Raw genomic sequence first — 22,673 nt, 5'->3', positions numbered from 1 at the left:
GGATGGTATCCTGCTAGCTCCTGCCTGGGGTGGCGAGGAATTCCATTAAATTAAATTGCATTTGGCCCGAGAAGCGCGGCCTTTGCGCGGGCATCTTCCTTATTTGCCGTCTGCTGATTTGCCACCTGAGACCCCTGCATGCAGGCCATAATTTAATAGTGTCTCAAACCAGTTTATTGCAGCTGCAATTTCATTTGCATCCCGCACTCGGCCCTTTCATCCCCCTCCCACCACTCAAAACTCACAGGCGAGTCAAGGGCTTTCCCACATGAACTGTCGCTGATTCGATTTGAAGCTCCCCAGTTAATCAATTGATTTTACCTTCAGCTGGCGGAGAAGCACCTGTTGAGTGGTATCCTGGCAACTGGAGAACTGGGAACTGTTGAGCAGATTTCTCCTATATATCTGCAACCTAATTCAATATGCATTGATTGCTAGTGCCGCTGTCCTGTCTTGGCTTTTATTGCATTCACTTGATTTGCGAGGGAATCGAGCATGAAATTCTCTGAGAAAATAACTATTTCAGTAAAAGTTATGCCAAGAAGTTGATTGGATTGTCCTATGATTTCCATTGTGCTGCCCCAATTAGTTTTCCTCTGAAAAAGTCAGTCATGCATGCGCCGCATTAAATTTTCAATTGTCGCCGCGACTTAATCAATTTTGATTGCCGGGCGCCGCCTAATCCTTGAATCGGAACATAGATATTAATGGTCTTTCTCTGTAAATCTTAACGGCGGACCATTACGGGCGATTACTATGCGGTTATTGTGGCCGGACACTCCACTCCCTCCACTTCCGTTCTGCTCTAGGGAGTGTGTGGTCAGTTTCTGTGGTCGTTTGGCATTTTACAGGAAATCAATGGACCGCCCAAGGGGGCGTAAAATTTTATTAGCGCAAAATGATTTCATGTGCCAAATATTTGCCAAAATTGACGCCGACTATGCGCGGGCACTGCTGCCCCAAATGGCGCTGCTAATGGCGGACATTAACGGGGCGTATGCGCAATCTGCGTTGTCATGCAGGACACGCGTCGGTCCTGGAGTTGGCTTTAAGTGCACTTTGTCCTTAATCCGTGTGCGTAGGGGTGTGTGAGTGGCTGTGTCTGCGTGTCCGTGGCAGTGTGTCCTGCCTGCAGTTAATGTCCGTTTATCGATGGGCAACAATAACGATTACGCCGCCAGTTGTCCTCAATTTTCGTGGTTATTCATAAGGGAAAACGTTACCCAATCCGATGATAAATTATCGTTGAATAAAGTTTTAATTCACCATTAAAATTCTTCTGTAAACAGTTTTAAGACAAAGGACGCGATTTTTCCAATTTTTGGCGGAAATGGGGATAGGCATAGGAACGGCAAATATGGCCAACAGCGGCTGCTGTATCTCTGCCAATAGTGACCCGATTCTTGAGCGGAATACCTTAAACGATTTGTGAATTTATTTCCTTATTTATTTGATCTGTATTAAACCCTCAAATCAAATTTTTATTTCAATTTTTTGATAATTTTTTGCATGGACTCCCTTGAAAATGGGGATAAGCATGGGACCGGCCTATGTGGGCCACAGCGATGGCTATATCTCTGCCAATACTGGCCCGATTCTTGAGCGGAATACCTTAAACGATTTGTGAATCGATTCCCCATTAATCTGCATTAAAACCACAGGTCAAATTTTTATTTCAATTTTTTGTTCATTTTTCCTATGGACTCCCTTGAAAATGGGGATGAGCATGGGGAAATGGGAAACGGTGTGTGCCAGCGACCCAATATTCCTACTTTTTAATCATAATGCGTTTAATGATGTCGAGATCTATAATCATTTATTTACATTTATATATTATTAAATTTATTTTCAGGCATTTGGTACAACAGTGACCACCGCGATTGGGTACGCGTTGCCGGACGATAGTACCCATTGTACCCTGTCAAAGGGTTGAGACCATCATCACTGCGCAAATCATCCTCCTCCAGCAGCAGCAGCATCAACAACGCCTGCCCTCCGCCGCCGCCCACTCCGCACCAGGTGAACTCCGCCACAGCCGCCGCCGGCAGCAGCACTCCGCCTCACTCCCAGCATCCGCATCCGCATCAGCACCCATATCCGCATCAGCATCAGCACCACCATCAGCACAGGCGCAGCAGCAGCTCCAGTCACACCAGCCACGCGGAGAGCTCGAGCGGTTTGGCCACAAAACCGGCCATCAATTTGCTCGGTAATCAGCTGCAGGTCAACTACTTTGAGTTCCCACCCACAGCTCCAGGTCAGGCGTTGTTGGTCAACAGCGGTCGCACCACAGCCTCCACACCGTCGTTGAGCAGCCACCACCAACAGTACCAATACCAGTACCAGCACCAGCACCAGCACCAACCCGGAGGCACCACTGTCGGTGGCAACTACAGCTCGGCAGTTGCCAAAGCGGCTGCTTCCACCGCCTGTGCTCTACTAGCCACGTGCCACGTGTCCAAAGAATCCCCCAAACCGAGGCAACAGAAGCCGCAGCCCACCCACTCGGAGGAGCTACAGGCCACCACAAGCAGCATGGGTCGACGCGAGATAAAGCGCTCCAATACGAGTGGCTCCACCACCAGATCCTATGACAGCGGCAGTGGTAAGTACCCATTACACTCGAAGAAAAAGGAGTTTAGACAGAATTTCTTTAAAGTTTAAGCCCATTTATCCTTGCATTGAGTTCCTCCTACTGAAAAATACTTAAAGAACAGAAAACAGATCCATTCAATCGAAGATAATTTCAGAAAATAAAAGGGCGGTGGGTTGTGGGTGGTGTGATGGTGTGTTGGTGGGAGGTGGGCGTGGCAAGCCGTAATCGCCTTACGTTCTGTGATTGGGTCCCTGAATACCACGGGAAATGACATTAGGCTGGCAAATTAACTCAGCGGAGATTTGTTGTCAGCTGTCGTTGTCCTGCCTAAGACTATTTTCTGAGGTCTGTGAGGTGTTAACTGGGTGGTGGATGGAGGAGTAGCCGGTCCTTCAGTTCCAAGTGAATAAGAAATAAAGTAATAAAAGTGAAGAGCTTCAATTGGAACAATCAATTGTTGGGAAATTAGTTACTGGAACTGAGAGGAAAAATTGAAAGAAAACAATCAACGCTTTCCGCTAATTGTGAAAAGTTAGTTAAAATATAAATTAAAAGTTTTCACATCTCAGCTACCAATTAACTTTTTGTGGAAATTGAATAAAATTGCAATTAATTAAGGCTTATTGGAAAGTATCTTGTACCTGAAACCCTGTTAGTCATCAAAATAAAAAACTTATCTTTTTTAACCAAAAAAGTTGATGAATAATTTATTATTTTCGTTTATGACAAATAGGACTGCCTTTGCACCAGCCATTGTTGCAAGCCGCGAACGAAGTTCAACTGACTAGATATGTTTTTCGAAGCTAAGAAATAAATTTGTGAAATATAATGGGGTTTCCCCCTAAATACTAAACATAAACCGCGAGGCAGACTTCAAAGAGCTCGCTGAAACACAATTTGTGCCAGTTCACGAGCAGCCGGATATGATATTTGAGAGGCTCTGATCGCATCCATGGTACTGGAAGCAGTCATAGGTGGAGGCCAGGTTTCTCAGCGAGCAGCAGAGCTGCGAGGCACGGTGGCACTTGCTGCCCGCCTGGTAATCATACTCCTTGGGATACTGGAGGGTGTCTGCAAGGATACGACAAGAGCGGGTTAAAAGGGGGGTACTGTCAGGTTAGTGCGGTTAACCCCACCTTGTCTGCAGGATGGCCTGGCAGGGGCGGCCGGGCGGGTTGCGGAGGCGGAGGCGGAGGAGGGGAAGGACGCAGAAGCGGCTAGTGGGAAGGCTTCTTCCAGGATACCTTCGGCTGCAATTAAGAGGCGTCAGCATGTAAACCATCGTGCAAAGTGCAAGTGGTGGTGCGAGTGTTGTAATGCTTGTTATTCGGGGTTTGTTGGTAATGCGGGGTTATGTTAGGTATGACTGTGCCTTGGTTATGTAAGAGCTTGTTTTCGCCAATTGAATGGGTCTGTTTAGGCCGCAATTAATGCACAACAGGCCCTAGTTGGCGATTTTATGAACACGAGCAGCTAGGAATGACTGCGCCTTGGTTATGGAAGAGCTTGTTTTCGCCAATTGTATGGGTCTGTTTGGGCCGCAATTAATGCACGAAAGGCCGTAGCAGTTGGGACTGCATGGAACTAATCGGAGAACGTAGTGTTCTCTATTGCTCTGATGATGCTCAACACTCTTTCTCGCTGTGTAACCATTCTCCCTATGAAGGAGACATAGTGATGATATCCCCTAGTCCTGCGCCCGGCGTCCTGCAATTGCAGTTGCAGGTGTAAATTGAGCTCTGCGGCCTGTAATAGATGGCCAATTAAAAGATAACCCATCAATGGGCCGCAGGACCCTGTCAGTTAATTGATATGGCTGAAGGGATTGTGTAATTGCAATTGAATTGAGGCTGGATTACATGACTGGACAATCGAATGGCAGCCAATTAAGCAAACATATTCAAGTCGCAGAGTACATTGCAATGTTCTTAATTGAGTTTTCGATTTCATGAACTCGATGTGCCGATGAATGAGTTGATGAATGTGGCAGAGTAATTTGATAACAAATATGGTTAGCATTACTTCTAGTTTATTGCCAATAATCACATGGTTAGTACTTTGGTTTAATAAATATATTTAGTTTTTACCAAGTGCCACAGCTAAGCGTACAACACAGAGAACTACACAGAAAAGTTCGCTTTATTTACAAAAGTTAGGATCTAGACGGGTGTGTAAAATAAATTAGGTCTGTGGCCGGAATGCGGATCTAGCGGCAGGACCTCTCCTTTATGGATAGGCGTCCAGCACTTTGGACAACGAACCGTCAAGCACGCTCTGGTCGGCGCAGGGATTGATGTCCCAGAAGGCGCCGTTGCAGCCGAACTCCTCGAAGCAGCTGTACCGGATCTTCCTGCTGCCGCTGGTGCAGCAGTTCACGATGGCCCACACACAGCTGGTGACTTTCGGGCCGCTGGTGGGTGGTTGCTGGACGGTCGGCCTCAGGGTCGGCAGGCCCACTACCGGCCTGACGGTGCTCAACTGCGGGCTTCCTATATCAAATACATCACAAATAGTTATGGTATAGGTAGCGACAGAAAAAGCCATTAAAGTTAAGCAACCAAAACCATCGAGGGGTTATTGACTATTTGGAAGTGGCATTATAAGCGTAAAGAAACTGAAAACATACCTGGGGGTGCACTGGTTATCCATGGGCTGCTGGGACGCGAGGGTCGAGATGGAGGCTCTCCGTCATTGATAGAATTACTGTTGCCTCGAGGGGGAGCACTAGATGATGGAGTAGTGGGTCTTGCCTGATCAAAAACAGAGAAATCGGCCTGGGACGGATCGGAGTTGTGGAACAGGAAGTCATCCCGACTGCCCACGCTCACCGGCTGGCGATCTTCCTTCTTCGGCCAATTGGGATTCTTGCCAAGATAAGTGGGCTTCTTGCCCGCCACCGGCAACCTAAAAAATATTCGTCAAGTATCTCAAAAGGACAACCCAGTTAAAAAGATTGGCATTACCGTGACACATAGTAGATAGGTGGGATGTTGTTTTGGGCATAAGGAGAGTGATAGTAAAGGCTCGGCAGGTAGGCCTGTCTTCGCTGGCGACTATGACTTTGGTACTTCTTGGGGTACTTCATCAGCCACTCCTCCTTGACGGGCTTCACCAGTTGGATGGCGTCCTGATTGCTCACAGGACCCGTTTTCAGATCAGAGTTGAGAACAATGGGTTCGTCGGGCAGGATATCGAAGTAGATCTTCTTCTCCTCCGACTTGGCAGGCTCAGCATGTCGGTGTGTCTTGTGGTGCTTCTTATGATGAGCACCAGTATTAGCAACTTTAGTGGAAGAAATATAAATAGATATCTCAGAGGTGAAATATATATTTCTGAACTCACCCTTATCCTCGGTGACAAAATCCTCCTTGTACATGATCACCGGATGATCCTCCTGGAAGACACCATCCACCATCTTGACTTCATGGATCTGGGGGATTAGTTGCAAGGAATTAAAGCAAATAGATTGGATTTCCTTTGGCATCCACTTACCTCCACATTGTCGGCATCCGGTGGAATGATGGCCAAGTCGCTGTCGTCCTCAGCGGCAGGAAGTCCTTCGGCCAGGACACCGACCGCACTCACACACAGAAGCAGGGCCAAGAAAATGCTGCCACAGGGCAGCGCACTTCGATTCATCTCCTTCAGCTTGTCGGGGCGGGTCTGCAATTGGCAGAGACCAAAGAATGTGCATTAGTTCAACTTTTATTTTTCAGTTCAATCTCAATTATGTACTTGACCCAGCCGGAAAAAACAAATCACAAAATAGGAGGAAGAAAGGGAACCTCGAGCGAACATCGCACAACCACGTTGGAAAAGTTTAAAAGTTGTAAATTTTGTTGCGGTTTGTTTTGTTGGCTTCTGACCCCCCCGACCACCCAGCACCTCTCCAAATCGACGCAAGGATAAGGATTGGGATAAGGATCGGGATCAGATTCTGGTCTGGCTCAGTTCGGTTTGCTTGGGCTTGGCTTTGAGGTTTGTTTTAAATTAGACATCAAGTTGAGTTCAATTTTTCTTGGCTTTTGTTGCATGTTTGGCTCTGCGGTAAACTTTTGAATTACTTTCTCTGGCTTTCGGCTCTCGGCTCTCGGCTTTATTCTTTATTTATGTTTTTTTTTGTTTGCGTTTTACTTTATTTTATTTTTTAGTCCCGGTTAGGTCGAAAGTTCTCAGCCATAACCCACTGTGGTGGTCGTCCTCCGAGCGTGAAAAACTTGTCCCCCACCCCCAGACACCAAACACAATGGCTAAGTACTTTGAGTATTTTCATATTCTAATGCACACACAGTTGCTTCAACTTTGGACTAACCGATTGTCGGAATTCGAAATGAAATGTTTTTCTCAAATATTCCTTTCACTTGGCCCGTTTGAATTGAACTGAACCGAGTACGCGCAATTTCAACTTAATATAAACGAAAGATAGCACTTTGAACAGCTGCTGCCTGTCAATGTACTGTTTCTAGAATCTCTTGGCGTGTTCTCTGAGCCGATAAGGAAATTAGTCATCGTACCAGGTATTCTTGAGCAGGAAAAACTCGTCAACATCGAGTCTAAAGTTTATCTTATGACTATATATTGACTTTATCCCCGATGGACGTCATTGGTGGAAATTGCTAAAGTAGAGTACTTTCCCAGAAACGGACAATCTATTGAAGACCATAAGCCATGGAATTTCGAGCCAAGATAAGAGGATGTAAGAGAATACCTTTTCAGGTAATAAATTGATTTTATTAAGCTTGCATTTTTATTTCGACCAAACGTAATTGGAAATTCCTCAACTGTCGAATGGGATAATTGAATTTTTACATAATAATTGACCGAACAGTTTGCATATTTTGTCCCAACGATTTTGCGGTGCTTGCAACATTTCCATGCCAGGATAATCCATTCCAGAGGTCAAAGACCGATGCGAATCAACTAAAATAAATTTGCCGAAACACATTTCCTGCTTCCTGTTGCATTCGTGCAGCCCATAAAAGTATGCTAACTGTCGAGAGCCTTCTATTTTTGGTCGGTAAACATACACACCATCACACACTCGGGCAGATAGAGCAGCACTTGGCCGGAACCGTAAAGGCAATCGGCTTGCTGAGCCTGGTCGCTGGAGCTGAAAATATCAGGTCGGGACCCAGCCACATAAAAACTGAAACAGCAAAACAAAAACGGCACAAAAACTCGATTCCGAAAATTGTGTGAATAGCCAGCGGAAATTGTAAGTTTGTTGGGGGAATAACCCTCAATTTGTTGCAAAAAAAAATAAAAGAGTAATGACAATAAAAAAGGTAGAAAGGGCTGATGAAGTGAGCCACAAGTGGCAGAAAAATAAATGAGCATCGAAAATGGGAAAATAAAATTGGCAGCCACCCCATCATAAATATGAATAAGCTGCCAAATAAGTATTTTGTGTTAACCTCACATGCTATCTGCTGTTTTTACGCATTTATGCCGAATTGCTGATGGAACTGCCATTAAATATTCCATTTTAATATTTCTCTGCACAGTAAAAAAAAAAAGAGAGCCCTCTTAATTGGTTTTCGAGTATTTTTTTATTTATAGTTTGTATTTCGTTTGAAGGAACCTAATTTTGTACAGTCATGGCAGTTTTTCTGAGTCTACAGGCTGTCGAATGGATTTTATGCTTTGGATTTGAAATAATATTTTTAGCCCGGAGTAATTCGATTTGGTCGAAACGAGTGTTTTGGCCAGAAACTATGGCTGCTTTACAGCAACATTTCGGCCATGCTAAATTCAAACTGTGGGCTGCTGGCGGCTTTATTTAATTGGATTTAGTCGAGGGGACTTTGTTTGAGAGTGGGCAACCATCAAAACTCAGGTGAAGAATGCCCGAATGGTGCCAGGGTCACTGGATCCACGGCTCACTACAGGCTACTGGCAGAATGGGGAACCCCTTTCAGCGCTGCCTGCCATTAGCAATATTAAATATGACGCTTTTCATTAAGCCAAATGTGTTTGTGCATTATTCATGGCCCCATAGCTCTGTCCATTGATAATTTAAATAATTATATGCAAAGTCCTGACGGTTCTCACCTCAGCGCACCTGGGCCACATGCACTACTTTACTGTACGGTGTACAGTGTACACCTGTATGTGTGCACCCCACTCGATGCACTCTGACCAAAGGCAAATTCAATTTCAAGAGCGCCAGAGACAAAGTGGCCGCAAAAAGGGGGTCACATATACGAACGTCGATTACCACTCATTAGCAACTTATCGGCAGCGGGGCGAATGCAATTTCAGGTCCTGGCCGAAGCCCTGGGCAAGATGATGTGGTCAGCCAAGTGTGACAGGTACCCACACCCAGGTCGACTGTGGCAAGCAGGCGGGTCCTTTGTCGCTTTTCAAAACAGTTGCCGAATGGCGGGCAAACTCATAAAGTGCCACGGAAAATCGGATTTAGGAACATTAGAAAGTCGCAAGACTTAAGAGTAGGGATACAGATACTTTACTTTAATCTGGTGAAGCTGCGCAAACACCCGGAAATCTTCGATCAGGGCCAGTGCTGCTAATTGATATGGAAATTCGGTTGCTGCCCGGAGGCGACGAGCAAACTCATCAAAGTCGAAAAACTCATTGCAGATGCGATTAAAGGCAAACAGAGCACACCAGTTGGGTAAACATGCAGCGAGGTAAGGAGGAGATGCTTCAATCGGCAGCATATTGAATCCTCACTGCTTGCTCTGACCTAAAAATACGCAATAAACGTCTCTGGTTTTTATTTTGTATTTTCTGGACCGCCTCGGCTTGCTTGGCTTTCATGATGATCAGCGAAAAATTGTAAGTGAAAATCCCCCAGAATGTGATTTAAAAAGCGAACAAAAAAAAAAGTTTATTATTTCTGGCGTGTGTTTATGCGGCTCTTTTATGGTCTGCCTTTATTTTTATTCGTATTTTTTTGGTGGAAAATTTGTTCATAAATTGTTTATGCCCCAGCAACACGTGGCGACGTTTGAGGCTGCCCGGGCTGGCCATTGTTCCTCTTAATTGGCTCAGGAGCCAGGACATGGCCACAAAAGGCAAAATGCGAAGGCATCCTGTATTGCATTTCCCCAAGTTCTATTCAAGTGTCAAAGTGTCGCACATCAAGTCAAGTCACGTAGTTGCACCGGCAACGGCAATGGCAGTAGCATGCAAATGGTTTTATGAAAATCCAGGACATGCCATGCCCGATCCAATCCTGGCCAACCCGGGCATAATTGAGATGTCCTGACGAGGGGCCGAATCAATGGGTGGTCGGCTGGGGGATTGTAATTAAGCCGGCTTGACCTTTTTCCTGCATAAAGGTTGTTGCCACCGAATGCAGCAAGTGCGTAATGCGATTTGGCCAGCCAACGATGCGTATGCGTAACATTTTCGGCCATCACAGCTGCCTTTTTTCACTTTTTTTGTTTGTGTGTCTTTTGGATGTGTTTTTGTTTTTCTGACATACTTTTGTGCCGTCGTATTGATGCACATAACCACACACCACACGATTTCCCTTTCATTTTCTGTTTTTGTGAGTGGTATTTTCATTTAACTGGAATCTGGCATCTTGGCCCCCAGGCCAATGACCGGCAACTTTTCTTATTATTCGTCTGAAAGCGAAATTTATGCGGCACGCACATGATCATCAAACTGGGGCACATCAACCGGACAGAAACAATGCGAATGGAAAATGTTTTTCTCGTTCTTGTCTCAAGTTTTTGCGGCTGGTTCGGGGAAATGGAAAAACAAATGGAATACGCCCTTGAAAAACTTGAAAATATAAGCCACCTTTGAGAGATAGATTGCGCTGGACATTTGTGGTGCAGCTATTATCCCTTCACCTTTTGGCCTGAATCGAAATCCGGTTGATGGCATCGAAAAGTTTTGTTCTGTAAAAGGATGTGTGGCAACACCCATCGAGACATGGGGCAACAATAGATCCCCAGTGCAGCCTCTATCCCAGCTGGCATGGTGTCCTGTGTGCTGTCCTGTTCCCTGTTGCTATTGCCAGGGCCGGGATGACAACAGAAAACACAGAGCCTGACACAATCATGCGAACTTTACCGACACACAAAACAGACTCCATGCAGCACAGGGGACATCAGAAGCAGTCAAGTTTTGTCGTCTGACAGCGGCACGAGCCACAAACGAAAATTACGCAAAATACCGACGGGCTTCAAAGGGAATGGGCCAATGGAACGGGAACGGGAACGGAAACGGGCTTGGCAGAACAATATCAACATGTTAAAAGGCACAACAAGTGCCCAGCCCAGCCAAGTCTGCCCGCCCAGCCAACCACTCGGTGCTTGCGGTCGAAAGCAAGTCCACTTCAAGTGGCGCCACTTTTGGTAGCAACCACTTGGCCACTTTGCTGCAGTTCTAATTGCAAAACTTGCGTAAAGCCAAAGCCAACGAAATTATATGCACTCAGCGGCTCAGTGCCATCTCCGGGTCTTTGGGTCTCCGGGGAGGACCATAAATACTGCTAGGAGGAGCGCTAGGAGGAGCTAGGAGGAGGAGGTGTCGAGGAGCGGCTTAAACCGGTCTACTCTTAAGTGGCTGGGGGGGCATCCTGGCAAAGCCCTGGCAGGGGAATGTCACTGCCAGCCTGTCCGTATGAAATATAACTGAAAATAGATTATCAGCCAAGGTATTTCCCCAGGACTTCCCGCCCAAGCCGCATTCCAATCCCCCACCCATCTTAAGCACCGCCAATTCGCTTAATTGTTATGTCAACGCCCGGCCCACGCGGCGTATGATAAATGCCCCAACGTAAACATCTGTGCTTACAGACTGTGCTTACACAAGCAGCTAGGACTCACTGCGCCCAGGGCAGCCCCAAAAGCACTTTGTTCCTCCTGCATTTACATCGGCTCAACTGTCATCCGGCAAATAGCCGTTTTTATTTGCCAGGACGAGGGGCTCAGGCTCTGCAAAGGATAGTGATTTTTATGAAATTAGTTAAATGTTTCGTTGATACTTTCAACTCCCCATAGAAAGGGCTTATATTCCAATAGAATATAATTCCTGAACACCAGAAACCTCAATCTGCCCAATACTAGAGTAAAATATCTGTTATACAACTGGAATAATGGTCTGCAGGGCGGGGCTTAACCTTTGTGTTGGGGGTCCTTGCTTTTTGCAGGCTTCAGAGTGAAACTAATAATGTCATTCGTTGAATGCCGGGATGCCAGGATGTTGGTTCAACTGTCGAGCGAGCTGGGAACGCACAATTGACAGCTAAATTGTCTGTCAATTTGTCTCGCTGACTGAATGCGTTATCCTGTCGATGGCAGTGTGTGCGTGTGGCCTGTTTTGTTGGCCATTGTTTAGTTTTGGCCAGCACTGACAGATTGCCATTATCGTGGCTGCCATAGCCAGTTGCCATTCCCGTTGCCGTTACTCACTGTTGCTTACTGCTGAGGCTGCATGCCACGCGTCGCTTCCGCATTTGTGTGGCCGCTAAACTGCGGCTCCAATTGGACGCCTCGTCCTTTGTCACTCTGCATACTTGTTTATTTTCGGGGGCACCACAAATACATATGTACGGGTATATATTTTTCTGGGCGGCATGGCTTTGAATAGCAAAGTTCAAACGGTGGATCAACTACCCAACAACTACACTCCACACTCGGCAGGATACAGGATACAGGATGCGCCCCATCCACTTTATATCCCTCATCCGATGTCTCCGGTTTTTGGGTCTCATGTGTGCCCTTTGAGTCTTGCGCTTCGTTTGCGTCGCATTTGCGTTTTGTTTGTATATCTTGGCACACGTCTATTTGCGTTGCCTGTCGGGCCTATGGTCCCCGTTGCCTACGGACGACAGGACGACAGGACCTTGCCAAGGACAAGGACAAGGACAAGAGGCAAGGATTTGCAGTCTATACATGTCGCCTGCCTTCCGACTGTTTGCCCAACTGTGGCGTTTGGTGGCAGTTTCTTGAATAATGCAAAATAGTAGCATCAAATAACGGCACCAAAAGTGACTTAAAGTTTTAATGAAAATGCCAGGCTCGAGCAAACACACCACACACCAGTGCAAACTTGTCCACACACGCACACCAGCACACACTCTAAAAGGCTCACTTCCTCGAAAGCGGCGCAAACATTCATACATTAAATATTAAGTGGCTTTATAGCATTGGCCCGTAGTGCATATTAAATTTACACTAAAAAAAAATAAATGAAACCCAAAGGAGGAGGTAACAGTAAACAGTGAACCTGTTCCTGGTAATTCTCAAATATTAATTCTGTTCCATGCTCCAATTCAATTTAACAACAAGCAAATTGGCATTTGGCTCTGAAACTTTAGCTGCCATTTGGGCCCTGGTCTCGGGAATTTATGGCCAAATCAAAGTCAACAACTTGTCGGGGTCTAGCCTCCGCAATAACATCGAATGGTTGAGGCTTATTGATTGAGCTATTTACGAGTGTATCGCAAATAATTCTGCTCTACAGCTCCAACTGGGTTAGTCCTCCGGACCACAAACTTTTGTGCGGGTTCTGCCACAATATTAAGATGTTTCGGTCATGTTCGACTCGGCCGTGATAAATAGTGGTTTAAAAACATTTACGGGTTTGTTTTCGTTCTACCTGCATATTTTCATGTTAATTTAAAAGCGATTGTCTCCTCATTAGGGCGGAAATGGTATTCCCAGGCATACCACAGAATATTTGTGTTTTAATGAAAAATATTTACTCAGCTTTTGCTTTTAAAAATGTATCACTTTCTGTCGCCGGAGGGAAGACAATAGATGACACTTGTTAGATCACTTTAAATATTTATGAAACCAACACACCCCAGCCTAAAAGTCAGTTCATCAGTGAAATGCATTTTGAATTTGTCACCCGGCTCGGGGATGCGGTGGCACGTTGCACGATTCCAATAAATCTGGGGCGTGTCAAAATTTCCGACTTTCCGATGATTGATGCGGGCGTTGACGGGGGCGTGACTGGTACAAAACCGCTGACTACTCAGGCGCCCCCGACCCCCGGCCGAAAAATGCGGCCAATTAGTCAAACAGAAAACGTTTTCGGCCGCCTTGTCAGCCCAGACGGCTGTAGTGGCCGCCGCCAAAAGTTGCCAACCTATGTAGTCCTTGCCGGCACGGCCAACTAATTAAAACACGCTGAGCAAACTCCCCAGCGGGCGGGAGTGGTCTGGTGGGAGGCCTAGAAGGACTAGGGTTGGGATTGCCATTGGGCTTGGGATGAGATTGGGACTGGGTTTGGGATTGGGGAGTGGTAATAAGCACGTGCCAGTAGAATTAGTGAGGTCGAGACATCGTCATAGTTGCACAAGAGAAAAATACTAATTTTTATTGAAATCAATGTGTCATATTTTAGTAAAAATTTTGTCATAAAGTATTCCTACAGATAAAAATAATGATGGCACCTTCCATTTATTTGTAATACGGGTCGTATACGCAATTTTTCTCTCAGTGACCCTTTACGCGTTCGCTTAATTCCGTTTATTCGTGGGAGGGGCGTTGGCCACGCCCTTGGCATACAAATTCAGTTCGGGATGCGGAAGGTCAGTGGTCTGGCCCCTAATCGAGAGTGACGAGCACTGAAGACGAAAACAATCCCCGATTTTTTCAGGTAAACACTACTGCCGAAAATCGAGTCGCTTCGCAGGTGTGATTCATTTCGAAATTCAGCTTAATTTCGGGTGATTAGTAATCAGGATTTCCAATGCAGACAATGGAATATGGTAATTGTGATGAGCCTGAGTGACAAGTAAGATTAAGTCTCTTCAAAGCCTCTCAAAGATATTAGAAATTTTTACGCCAAGAGAGTATGATCTCATGCGCGTGACATATTTGTGGCTTAAAGTCATTACAATACCATTCTGGTCCAGAGAGCGTGACCAAAATCGCTGAAAATCTTCATAGGTTTTCGGGGACTTTGAACTCGAAATCACCCAAAAGTATCCAATTTAGCCTAGAGTTAGCCATTAACCTGCGGAAATGCTATTAAGCCACCTAGATAATCTTTTGAATGGCACTCGCTTCTAATTAGACCGGGGAAACCAGCTTCTTTATATTTATATTTTTTTTGCTATTAAATCAATTTGTGGGGGTACCCTCGCCTCTATAATACTATATTTAGGCAGCAAAAAATCAGCAGCTACCTGAAGTGTGAAGCCAAAAAAATGGAATTAGTGTTTATTTGGAATCCCACCCAGATTTATGGCCTTATGGCACCAATTGGTGTATAAATACATATATCATGAAATTTAATTAGAGTTTATGGCGTATATTTTCTAACTCTGGACGTCACTCGTTGAAAATGAAATCGATTTTATCAAAGCGGGGTAATGGAGTGCTTTTAATCAAGTAGAGGAGCGTAAGTATCAGGTTAATTGAATTAATTGATAGCTCTTGTTCTAGATACATGCTACTGCGTCTTGTGTCTCTCTCATTGAATATAACTTTTAAACAAAAGGAGCTTTCAGTCACCTGCTCTATAAAAAATGGAACTGGTTTTCCCTCCGATTATGTCATGGTTCCGTCTTAGCTGGTTTGCATCACCCCCTGCACCCACTCTTGTAATGCTGTTTGATGTTCATTTACAAAATGCAAATATAAATGATCTAAGACTATGACTGACTATCCGGCATTTCCTAACTGTCAGGCAGAAATTATGTTTCATACCCATAAACCGCAAAAAACCTAACCACAATTCTTGTGGGACATATTTGACAAAGCCAGGTCGAGCAATAAACTGCCGGCGCGTGCCTGTGGCTTAGGGCTTTGGGCCATTTAAGTCGGAGCATTTTGAGGGAAACTATTTCAGTGATTTAAGATTTGTTTTTCGTAGAACCGTGTGATTTTTTGCTCTTAAAATAAATGTTTATATATCCGCTAAAGTCACTACCAGCACTTAAGATTCATGGTCAGTTCTCATGCAGTGACTAGTTGGAAAACCAAGAGCCATGGCATTTCCAAAGTCTATGACTGATAAGGGGTCTGGTGTCTAGTACGCAGCCTGCAGAAAAGGAATCTTATTGAATAAAGCCCCAACAAGTAAACAACAATACGGAAAAAAAGTGAAACGGAATCTACCATAAAGTCCGATGTAAATAGGGGCTCTAGTATACAGTGTAAACAAAGAGCGAGCACGCCGGGGGATTCCTGCGTTTAAAAAATAGCTATGAGTGAACACATAAAAAAAGAACAAGACCGAAAGGTTGAACTTGAAATATTTGTGGGCCAAAAGGGCAAACACACACATACCCCATCCCAGACACAGATACAGGTAGAGGTACAGATCAACATACAGATACAGATACACACGTGCAGAGGTTTAATTATGTGCCAAGCGAAAAGTTGCGGCTCGTCTTTATCTTTGAGATACTTTCCGCTCCACGCTCTACCTTTCAAACGACACGTTTCGTTTGTTGTTGGCCAAAATGATGTGCCTCGCTTTCTGTGTCTGTGGCCAAAAGAAACTGCCAAAACACAAAAGACAAACAGCGACGGCATATTCGGGGCCCAGAGCTATGGCCAAAACAATATACACCCAAACATATGTACCTTAATACACATATGTTGACGTATTTTTTGTGTTTTTGCCAAATTAGCAACAACCGGTTTACGCAGGTACTCTGCTTCGCTGGAAGAGCAAAAGCCGAAGAGTTGTTGGCCAAAATGGGTAGGGGCTGAAGGCGGTAAGCGGTAAGCGACTGTCGGAAAGCTAAAGGCAAACAAAAGCCGTTTTGCTCATTAGTCGTTTGTCGTCTCTCAGTTCGTGCGAGCGAGTCAAGCAATCTCTGGCATCGCACTGGAGGTGGGTGGCAAGGTCGAGAGATTTGTCTCCCGCCCATCTCCATCTTCATTTCCCCAAAGACGAATGTATTAAAGACTCTTTGTCCCATTGAGCCAGAGCAAGTGGCTTATTTATGACGGTGAACTCGGGCCGATAAGCGTTTATTCCAGTTTAAAGCAACAGTTTCAGGAGCCCACAGGGCTACTCCAGTCTGCCATCCGCACTCTGCCACTGCAAAACAAGTTAAACTGGCTGAGAGACGTTTTTTCCCACACGGCCAACTGTTCTGATCAATGACAATGGCCCCTGGAAGTCGTGATATTTATCCGCAATTTTAATTTGTTTGCAGGCTTGCAATAAAAGGTGTTTCGCTATTATCTAATCAAGAATTAAGTTCCCTAGCTGCCCTAAACGCAGTGGAGCTTCTTAGCTACTATGCCTTCTTTCCCGCTTTATCAATTTTTTTGTATAATAGCCACGAATATGATTTATTTTCCCAGAAGAATCTGCCTTAGGTTATCGCTACACTTTTTAACATAAAAAGAGAACATGAATCTGTTCAATTGTTTACTTGAGCATGGCTAAAAATAATGGATTATTAGTCTGAGCATAAAAAATTCTATGGAAATCGAAATTTTATGCATATCAGCAAAAATGTTGGGTAAATAGAGATAAGTTTCACAGCGAAAAAATCAGCACACGACCGAGAGAGCCAAACATGTATTAATTGCGCTTTTTATATGGAAAATTGTTATAATTGCAAAAAACGTAAGCCAACTGGTCGGGGACGAGTTAATAAATCAGAAAAAACTTCAATTAATCCGCATACAGATAAGGGCGATCGAGAGAAAGGTGAACTTACCTTTATCTGGTGGTTTGTATCTCGGGTGGTGTATCTCCGCGTTTCGTATCTCTATCTTGCACGATCTCACGGATTCAATTCATTATAGAAGTCGCACTGTGTCGCTGTTATGCTCTTCTCTTATTTTTAGCAATTAAAACCAATAAAATTGCAATTTAATTTATGATTGTTTCGCTTGTGTATTTTTTATGTATCCGTATGTACTTTGGTGACTTATTTACTTGGCTCTTTGTTTGGGCTTGTCACATATCGTGCTCACGGTTACTCGTTTTATTTTGTTAACTTTTTGTTGTTAATTTCTTTTATTTATTCTTTTTTTTTGTATTTATTTTTTATGTTTTTCTCCGATCTCGCGGTCGGGCAATGCTTGTCGGGGATTCTCGACTCTGTGGCGAACTTGTTGGAATGAACGAACTTATAATTATACTTATACCTCTCTCGACACCAATCCCCAGTTACCCGATTCGTACATGCGTTACCGATTCGCACAAAGATCTCTCTTGGCAACCGCTCCGAGGCGGGAAGAAACCAGAAGAGCGAAGACTCCGGTTCCCGCCAGAAGACCTCTCTTCGCAGCTCTCTTTGAAATTAAAATATAAATAAATCTATTCATTGACACTGAAGCTGTACTACTACTATATTGTGATTTCGGTGCGATCAAAGACTCTGACGACACGGTTATACACGACAAAGTCTTCTAGCCACATCCCGGGAACCGCAACTGCGGGATTCCACCTCAGCCCCAATCCCGAGTCTAGCAATGAATCACAGTAGGAAGAACTGTGAGGCTGACAATGAACGGGCACTATGGCCACAAAAGGGAATGTTTCTGACGGAATCCACAGATGGCTCTAATTAGGAATTAGCACGCTTCAATTGCACTGCACATTTAGATGCAACGCTCGACTTATTTGCAACGTTTTAAGTCACCAACAGAGACAACTCCTAGTCCGCCACCAAGCCCCTTTCGGACTGGCCCACCCACACAAGCCAAGGCCCTCAAATCTGTCACGTTTCGCCAGTTTTGAATTTACGAACCCACAAACCGACTGAAAATTACGAATGCTAATTGCATTTTTGCCATCTCAATGAAAAGCCCATTAAGCAGACAGCCCACAATAATTCTGGACTTTTCCCATTCATTAAAAAGTATAAGAAAATTATTGGCAACGTGAAAATGGAGGCGTGTTTGCTCATCGGGAAATAAAACAGAAATCGTTAATGAATCAACGTTATTATTTCATTAAAAAATCTTTCAAATCTTTCAGGAAGATATTATAAGCAAGAACTCGCAAAAATCTTTTTCATAATTAGAATTCGTTACTAATCGTGTTTAAATAATCTTTGAAATTCGGAATAAAATCTTTTTATAACGTAAGCGGTTTATAATCTTTCCAATAATTTATGATATGTATAAGTTGTAGCAAAAAAAAACAAAATTAAATATTAAAAAACAGTTTTTCTTTATAAAAATTGTATTCCAAATCAGTTGAAAACTCAAAATTAAAATATTCTTAAGGTGTGACAGAAGCAAACCGCACTTAAGATAGCAGCCAACTGGCTTAGGCTGTGGTGGTGCGTGCTGAGCAGCAGCGGGTTCGTTATCGAAATTGTGTTTCTCGCGGGTCGTGTGTTCGATTCCCAGCAATGGAAACAAGAAAAGAATATTCTAAAAATACTTCAAGATGGGGGAGAGTGGTTGAAGATGGGGGAAAACACCGGTAAAAAATAGTGTGATGTACTTGATAAAAGAACTTTAATTATTATTCAATGCGACTCATCATGGCATAATAGTTTGACTTTTCCCATAGCCGAACAATTTCCGCATGAATCGCAGATTAATTAAAGGTTAATGCACGTATCTACTGACATTCCAAATTATTAATGACAGTGTTTCGTGTAATTTCCGAACAACCATTTTTTATGACCACCTTTCCCACGAAAATCATTTAATTTCCATGCATTTTTTGCTTCCACGCTGCAGCAACCACAAATTTTGTTGGAAAGTTCACGCAGAGTGTGCGGCGAATCGTACAGGATGTGAAGGATGAGGGGGCGCCTAGTGGAATGACCCGGGACGAGGTAATCGAGACCAACGAGCGCCTGAGATCCTTGCGCCTTCGCCTGGAAGAGTCCTACGAGACGGCCAAGAAGGCCCTGATCAACCTCATGAACAAGTACGGCGATTCCAAGAGCCAGCGCAACATTTTCCAACGCTATCCCATGCTCAAGCTCATGATTAAAGTAAGTTAGACCTTTAATTTTAAATGGAAACTGAATTAAGTCGTATTCCCCTACAGGAAGTGATTCGCCTGGAGACCCAGTATTGGACCTTGGTGGACATCCCGCGGCAGGAGAAGCAAGAGACGGTGCCCTCATACGTGATGCGTGCTTGCTCGATCATGGAGAAGACCCAGAAGTCCGGCGAGGGAGTGAAGACCTCCGCCCGTCTGGCTGAGGAGGCGGCCGAGCGAAGGGAGCGCATGGAGCGACTGGAGCGTAAGTGAATGGAACCTAAAGCCGGAAAGAAAAGGTTAAATAGTCCGGCATCCTTTTTTCCAGACATGACAACGGCTCAGATCGAGCACGAGAACACGCAGCTGATAAACGACTTGTACCGCTTGCTGAAAAAGTATCTGGGCCTGCGGCATCTCATCCGGGTGTTGAAGGTGAGCCGAGTGTCCGGTGCCCCGGGGGGCGACATTCTTACTGTATTGTTAATCCTTATCCGTATCTGTATCTTTTCATGTGTGCGATTGTGTGCGCGGGAGCAGGAAGAGTACGGCAGCTCGAAGATGTATCCGATATTTCCACGCTACACAATGCTGAAGGACATGATAAAGGGCATCATGCACGACCCGGACTACATGGAGGTGTGCCACGAGACTCTGGCCAACGCCAACTGAGCCGAGGGCACCGGAAATGGCAGGCGTCGCATGAGTGTCATTTGAGAGGGCCCAAAAACTACAACCGATACAAACAGCAGCATTCGCAGGACCTAGGACCTAGGACCTCGAGCTGTATTCGCATGCGAGTTTCTGTCATTCCGGCGTGATTTAGAAAATTCTGAAACAATAGCCTCCCACGTCTGAGGAGGTGGGGGTTTTGTTTCACTTTCCCCTCTTCTACGCCCAGTCTCTTTCGGCCCTTCTCTTCCAGCCAACACTCGAGGCAAGCCAAACAAACAAGCTAATAAAATAACTAACCGACTAACTACTAACTAAAACTTGAACTAAAACCAGAACTATGTATATCCAAGCCCCACCATTACCACCCACTACCACCAAACTGAACAAGCAACTATTTACACTACATTATCAGATACAAACACTCGAATACTCTTCGGCACTAAAGTGCCAGCAAACAAACTAAAAAGGCATTTATTTTAATGAACTTTTGAGAGGAAACAAAGTAAAACCTATGAATACAAAGGAGAACCCAAGATATTTTTAAGATCAAGATATGCTCAAAGACGATAAGCTCGAATGCGAGTTTATGGCGAAACCGAAGTTTGTGTAATTTGAGCCTATTATTATGCCTAGATATACACGGATTATATATTTGAGAAAGCAACCAAAACTAAATGCTATCCACAGCAGCCAAACAGGAGTATAGAGGATAGTTAAAGGACTCCCTGATTTGGCTTGACTACGCCTCGGTTTGGTATTCTTTCCTAGTCGATTAGCCATTATACTATGTAATTACCAAAGTGTATCAAGCTATATTATTGAATAGTTCCCACGCCTAGATGTATTACTTACCTAGTTAGACAATATGCGGGAAATATTCCCAATCGATGTGAGAACTCTTAACACTTTTTAGGCAAACACAACACCAATGCGAACACCATATCCTAGAACCTAACATGTATCCTAGAACACGGTGTTACTGTCTCAGTGGCAAGAAAATGCTTTATATGTGTCTCAGCTTTAAGTCCCACTGCAACTTGCCAACGTGCAACAAATCGTGGCAACACGACTCCATAAGTTTTTTGAAATGGGATATATGTATTATTGTATTCGTTGTTGTACATACCAAGTAGCTTTCTAGCCTCCCAACACGCCCCCCTATCCCTTCGAACACACGAGACCAAAAGGAAAACCTAGACGAGCTTACAACTTTCAACGAGAGCTAGAAAAATCCACAATTTCCATTTAAGTTATTTTTTCTGATTGTATCTGTGTTTTATTTACTATCGATACAAAGTCTCTGGAAACCAAAAGCCATTCTCTGAAGCTACAACACTCTACCGACACACCCACCGATACTCCGATGATACTGTACATCTCACAGAGCTCACACATATCCGTATGTAAGTAGATCGGAACCAGATTCCAATGACCGCAAAGCAATTGAGTGCATAAATTAGTCCTGCAATTGTGTTCGCCTGTGTTTGTGTATATTATCATTATATGCCTGATGGAGCCCGATTACTGCTTCATTTTTCCCAGGACAATGAGTTTCAGGCTTTAAAACAAACACGGACGCTTTAAAGTTTAAACAAAACACCCACTCTGCCTGCCTCCCATACTGGCCTTTAATTAAAAAACACACAAATATTTAAAAAGTACATCAGCTAGATAAACAGTCATCATGAATAAATCAAAATAGATAATGAACGTTGGAAACATAGCAAATTAATTATGCAAAATCCATACTCTAAAGTGAATTAAATAAAATTTCATTTAGCCGAGTAAGTCTAAGCGACGCGTTTTGTTGTTTGCGTAGTTAAATGTTGAGCATTAAATTTGAATTATAATGAATTTAAAAATGTTAGTCGCAATTCGCATATGTGCAGGGGATAAGCCACATAATACATGATACTTAACGTAAAAACAGATATATTCAACCATGCAATTATAGCTAAAACTAATTAAAACTAAACCGTAATGATCAGGTATTAAAGTTATGACGTTTAATCAAAATGTATTACAAAGTGTGTTACAACATGTGTGTGTGTGCGTGAATGTGGCCAATACAAGCGCATTGCAATATAGGATATAGATTGAACTAAAACCAACAAAAAAAAAACCAAAAAGAGTTAAAACCAAAAAGAGTTTTTGGGCGATATTGCTGCATACCAGTACAGAGACATAAACTATAGTTATATATGATATTCGTATTATTGTACAACTTATACACGATCGACAACATCTACACGTACTCGTATGTATACTCTATTTATACACACAGACCCACACGATCAAAGGATACCTGGGCTGTTGGTAATCCTGCAAACCAAACTGCAAACAAAAATGAATAAAACAAAACTTCGTACAACTTTACCTTTTCAACATCTCAGTGTCTAAAAATGATTAAATGTATCTCCGCAAAGGAAGTTACCATTATATTGGATATATTACTAAAACTAAAATATATGTCAAGACACTACATAATATGAGGAAATCGATAAATATATTGATATTCAAAAAGAATTAACTATTTGTTTCATTTTTC

The 22,673-nt window shown here is 43.8% G+C and overlaps 2 protein-coding genes across 7 annotated transcripts; one reads left to right on the top strand and one right to left on the bottom strand.

Moving 5' to 3' along the window:
• The first annotated feature begins 1,698 nt into the window (after nucleotides 1-1,698).
• LOC6499796 lies at nucleotides 1,699-22,645 on the top strand. Its single transcript, XM_044718368.1, is given in 6 exon segments — nucleotides 1,699-1,744; nucleotides 1,853-2,605; nucleotides 19,201-19,460; nucleotides 19,517-19,715; nucleotides 19,779-19,885; nucleotides 19,991-22,645. Coding segments are annotated over 6 exon segments (1,497 nt in total). The 3' UTR covers nucleotides 20,123-22,645.
• Nucleotides 3,275-17,640, bottom strand: LOC6500776. 6 transcript variants are annotated; one of them, XM_014911224.3, is made up of 8 exons: nucleotides 17,217-17,640; nucleotides 6,089-6,259; nucleotides 5,939-6,026; nucleotides 5,560-5,878; nucleotides 5,223-5,500; nucleotides 4,858-5,085; nucleotides 3,733-3,846; nucleotides 3,275-3,667 (listed from the first exon to the last, which is right to left on the bottom strand). In XM_014911224.3, exons 2-8 carry the CDS (start codon nucleotides 6,233-6,235, stop codon nucleotides 3,504-3,506), a joined length of 1,338 nt encoding a protein of 445 aa, XP_014766710.1. In that variant the 5' UTR covers nucleotides 6,236-6,259; nucleotides 17,217-17,640; the 3' UTR covers nucleotides 3,275-3,503. The 6 variants fall into 6 exon arrangements, with proteins under 6 accessions (XP_014766710.1, XP_014766709.1, XP_032306613.1 ...); XM_014911223.3 differs by lacking the exon at nucleotides 17,217-17,640 and adding an exon at nucleotides 6,909-7,045; XM_032450722.1 differs by lacking the exon at nucleotides 17,217-17,640 and adding an exon at nucleotides 6,332-6,409.
• Nucleotides 22,646-22,673: the final 28 nt, after the last annotated feature.

The sequence above is a fragment of the Drosophila ananassae genome, chromosome 2L (genome assembly GCF_017639315.1).
Source record: "Drosophila ananassae strain 14024-0371.13 chromosome 2L, ASM1763931v2, whole genome shotgun sequence".
Lineage (NCBI taxonomy): Eukaryota > Metazoa > Arthropoda > Insecta > Diptera > Drosophilidae > Drosophila > Drosophila ananassae.
The sequence above is the reverse complement of the archived record's forward strand: the minus strand, read 5'-3'. Positions and strand labels throughout refer to the sequence as shown.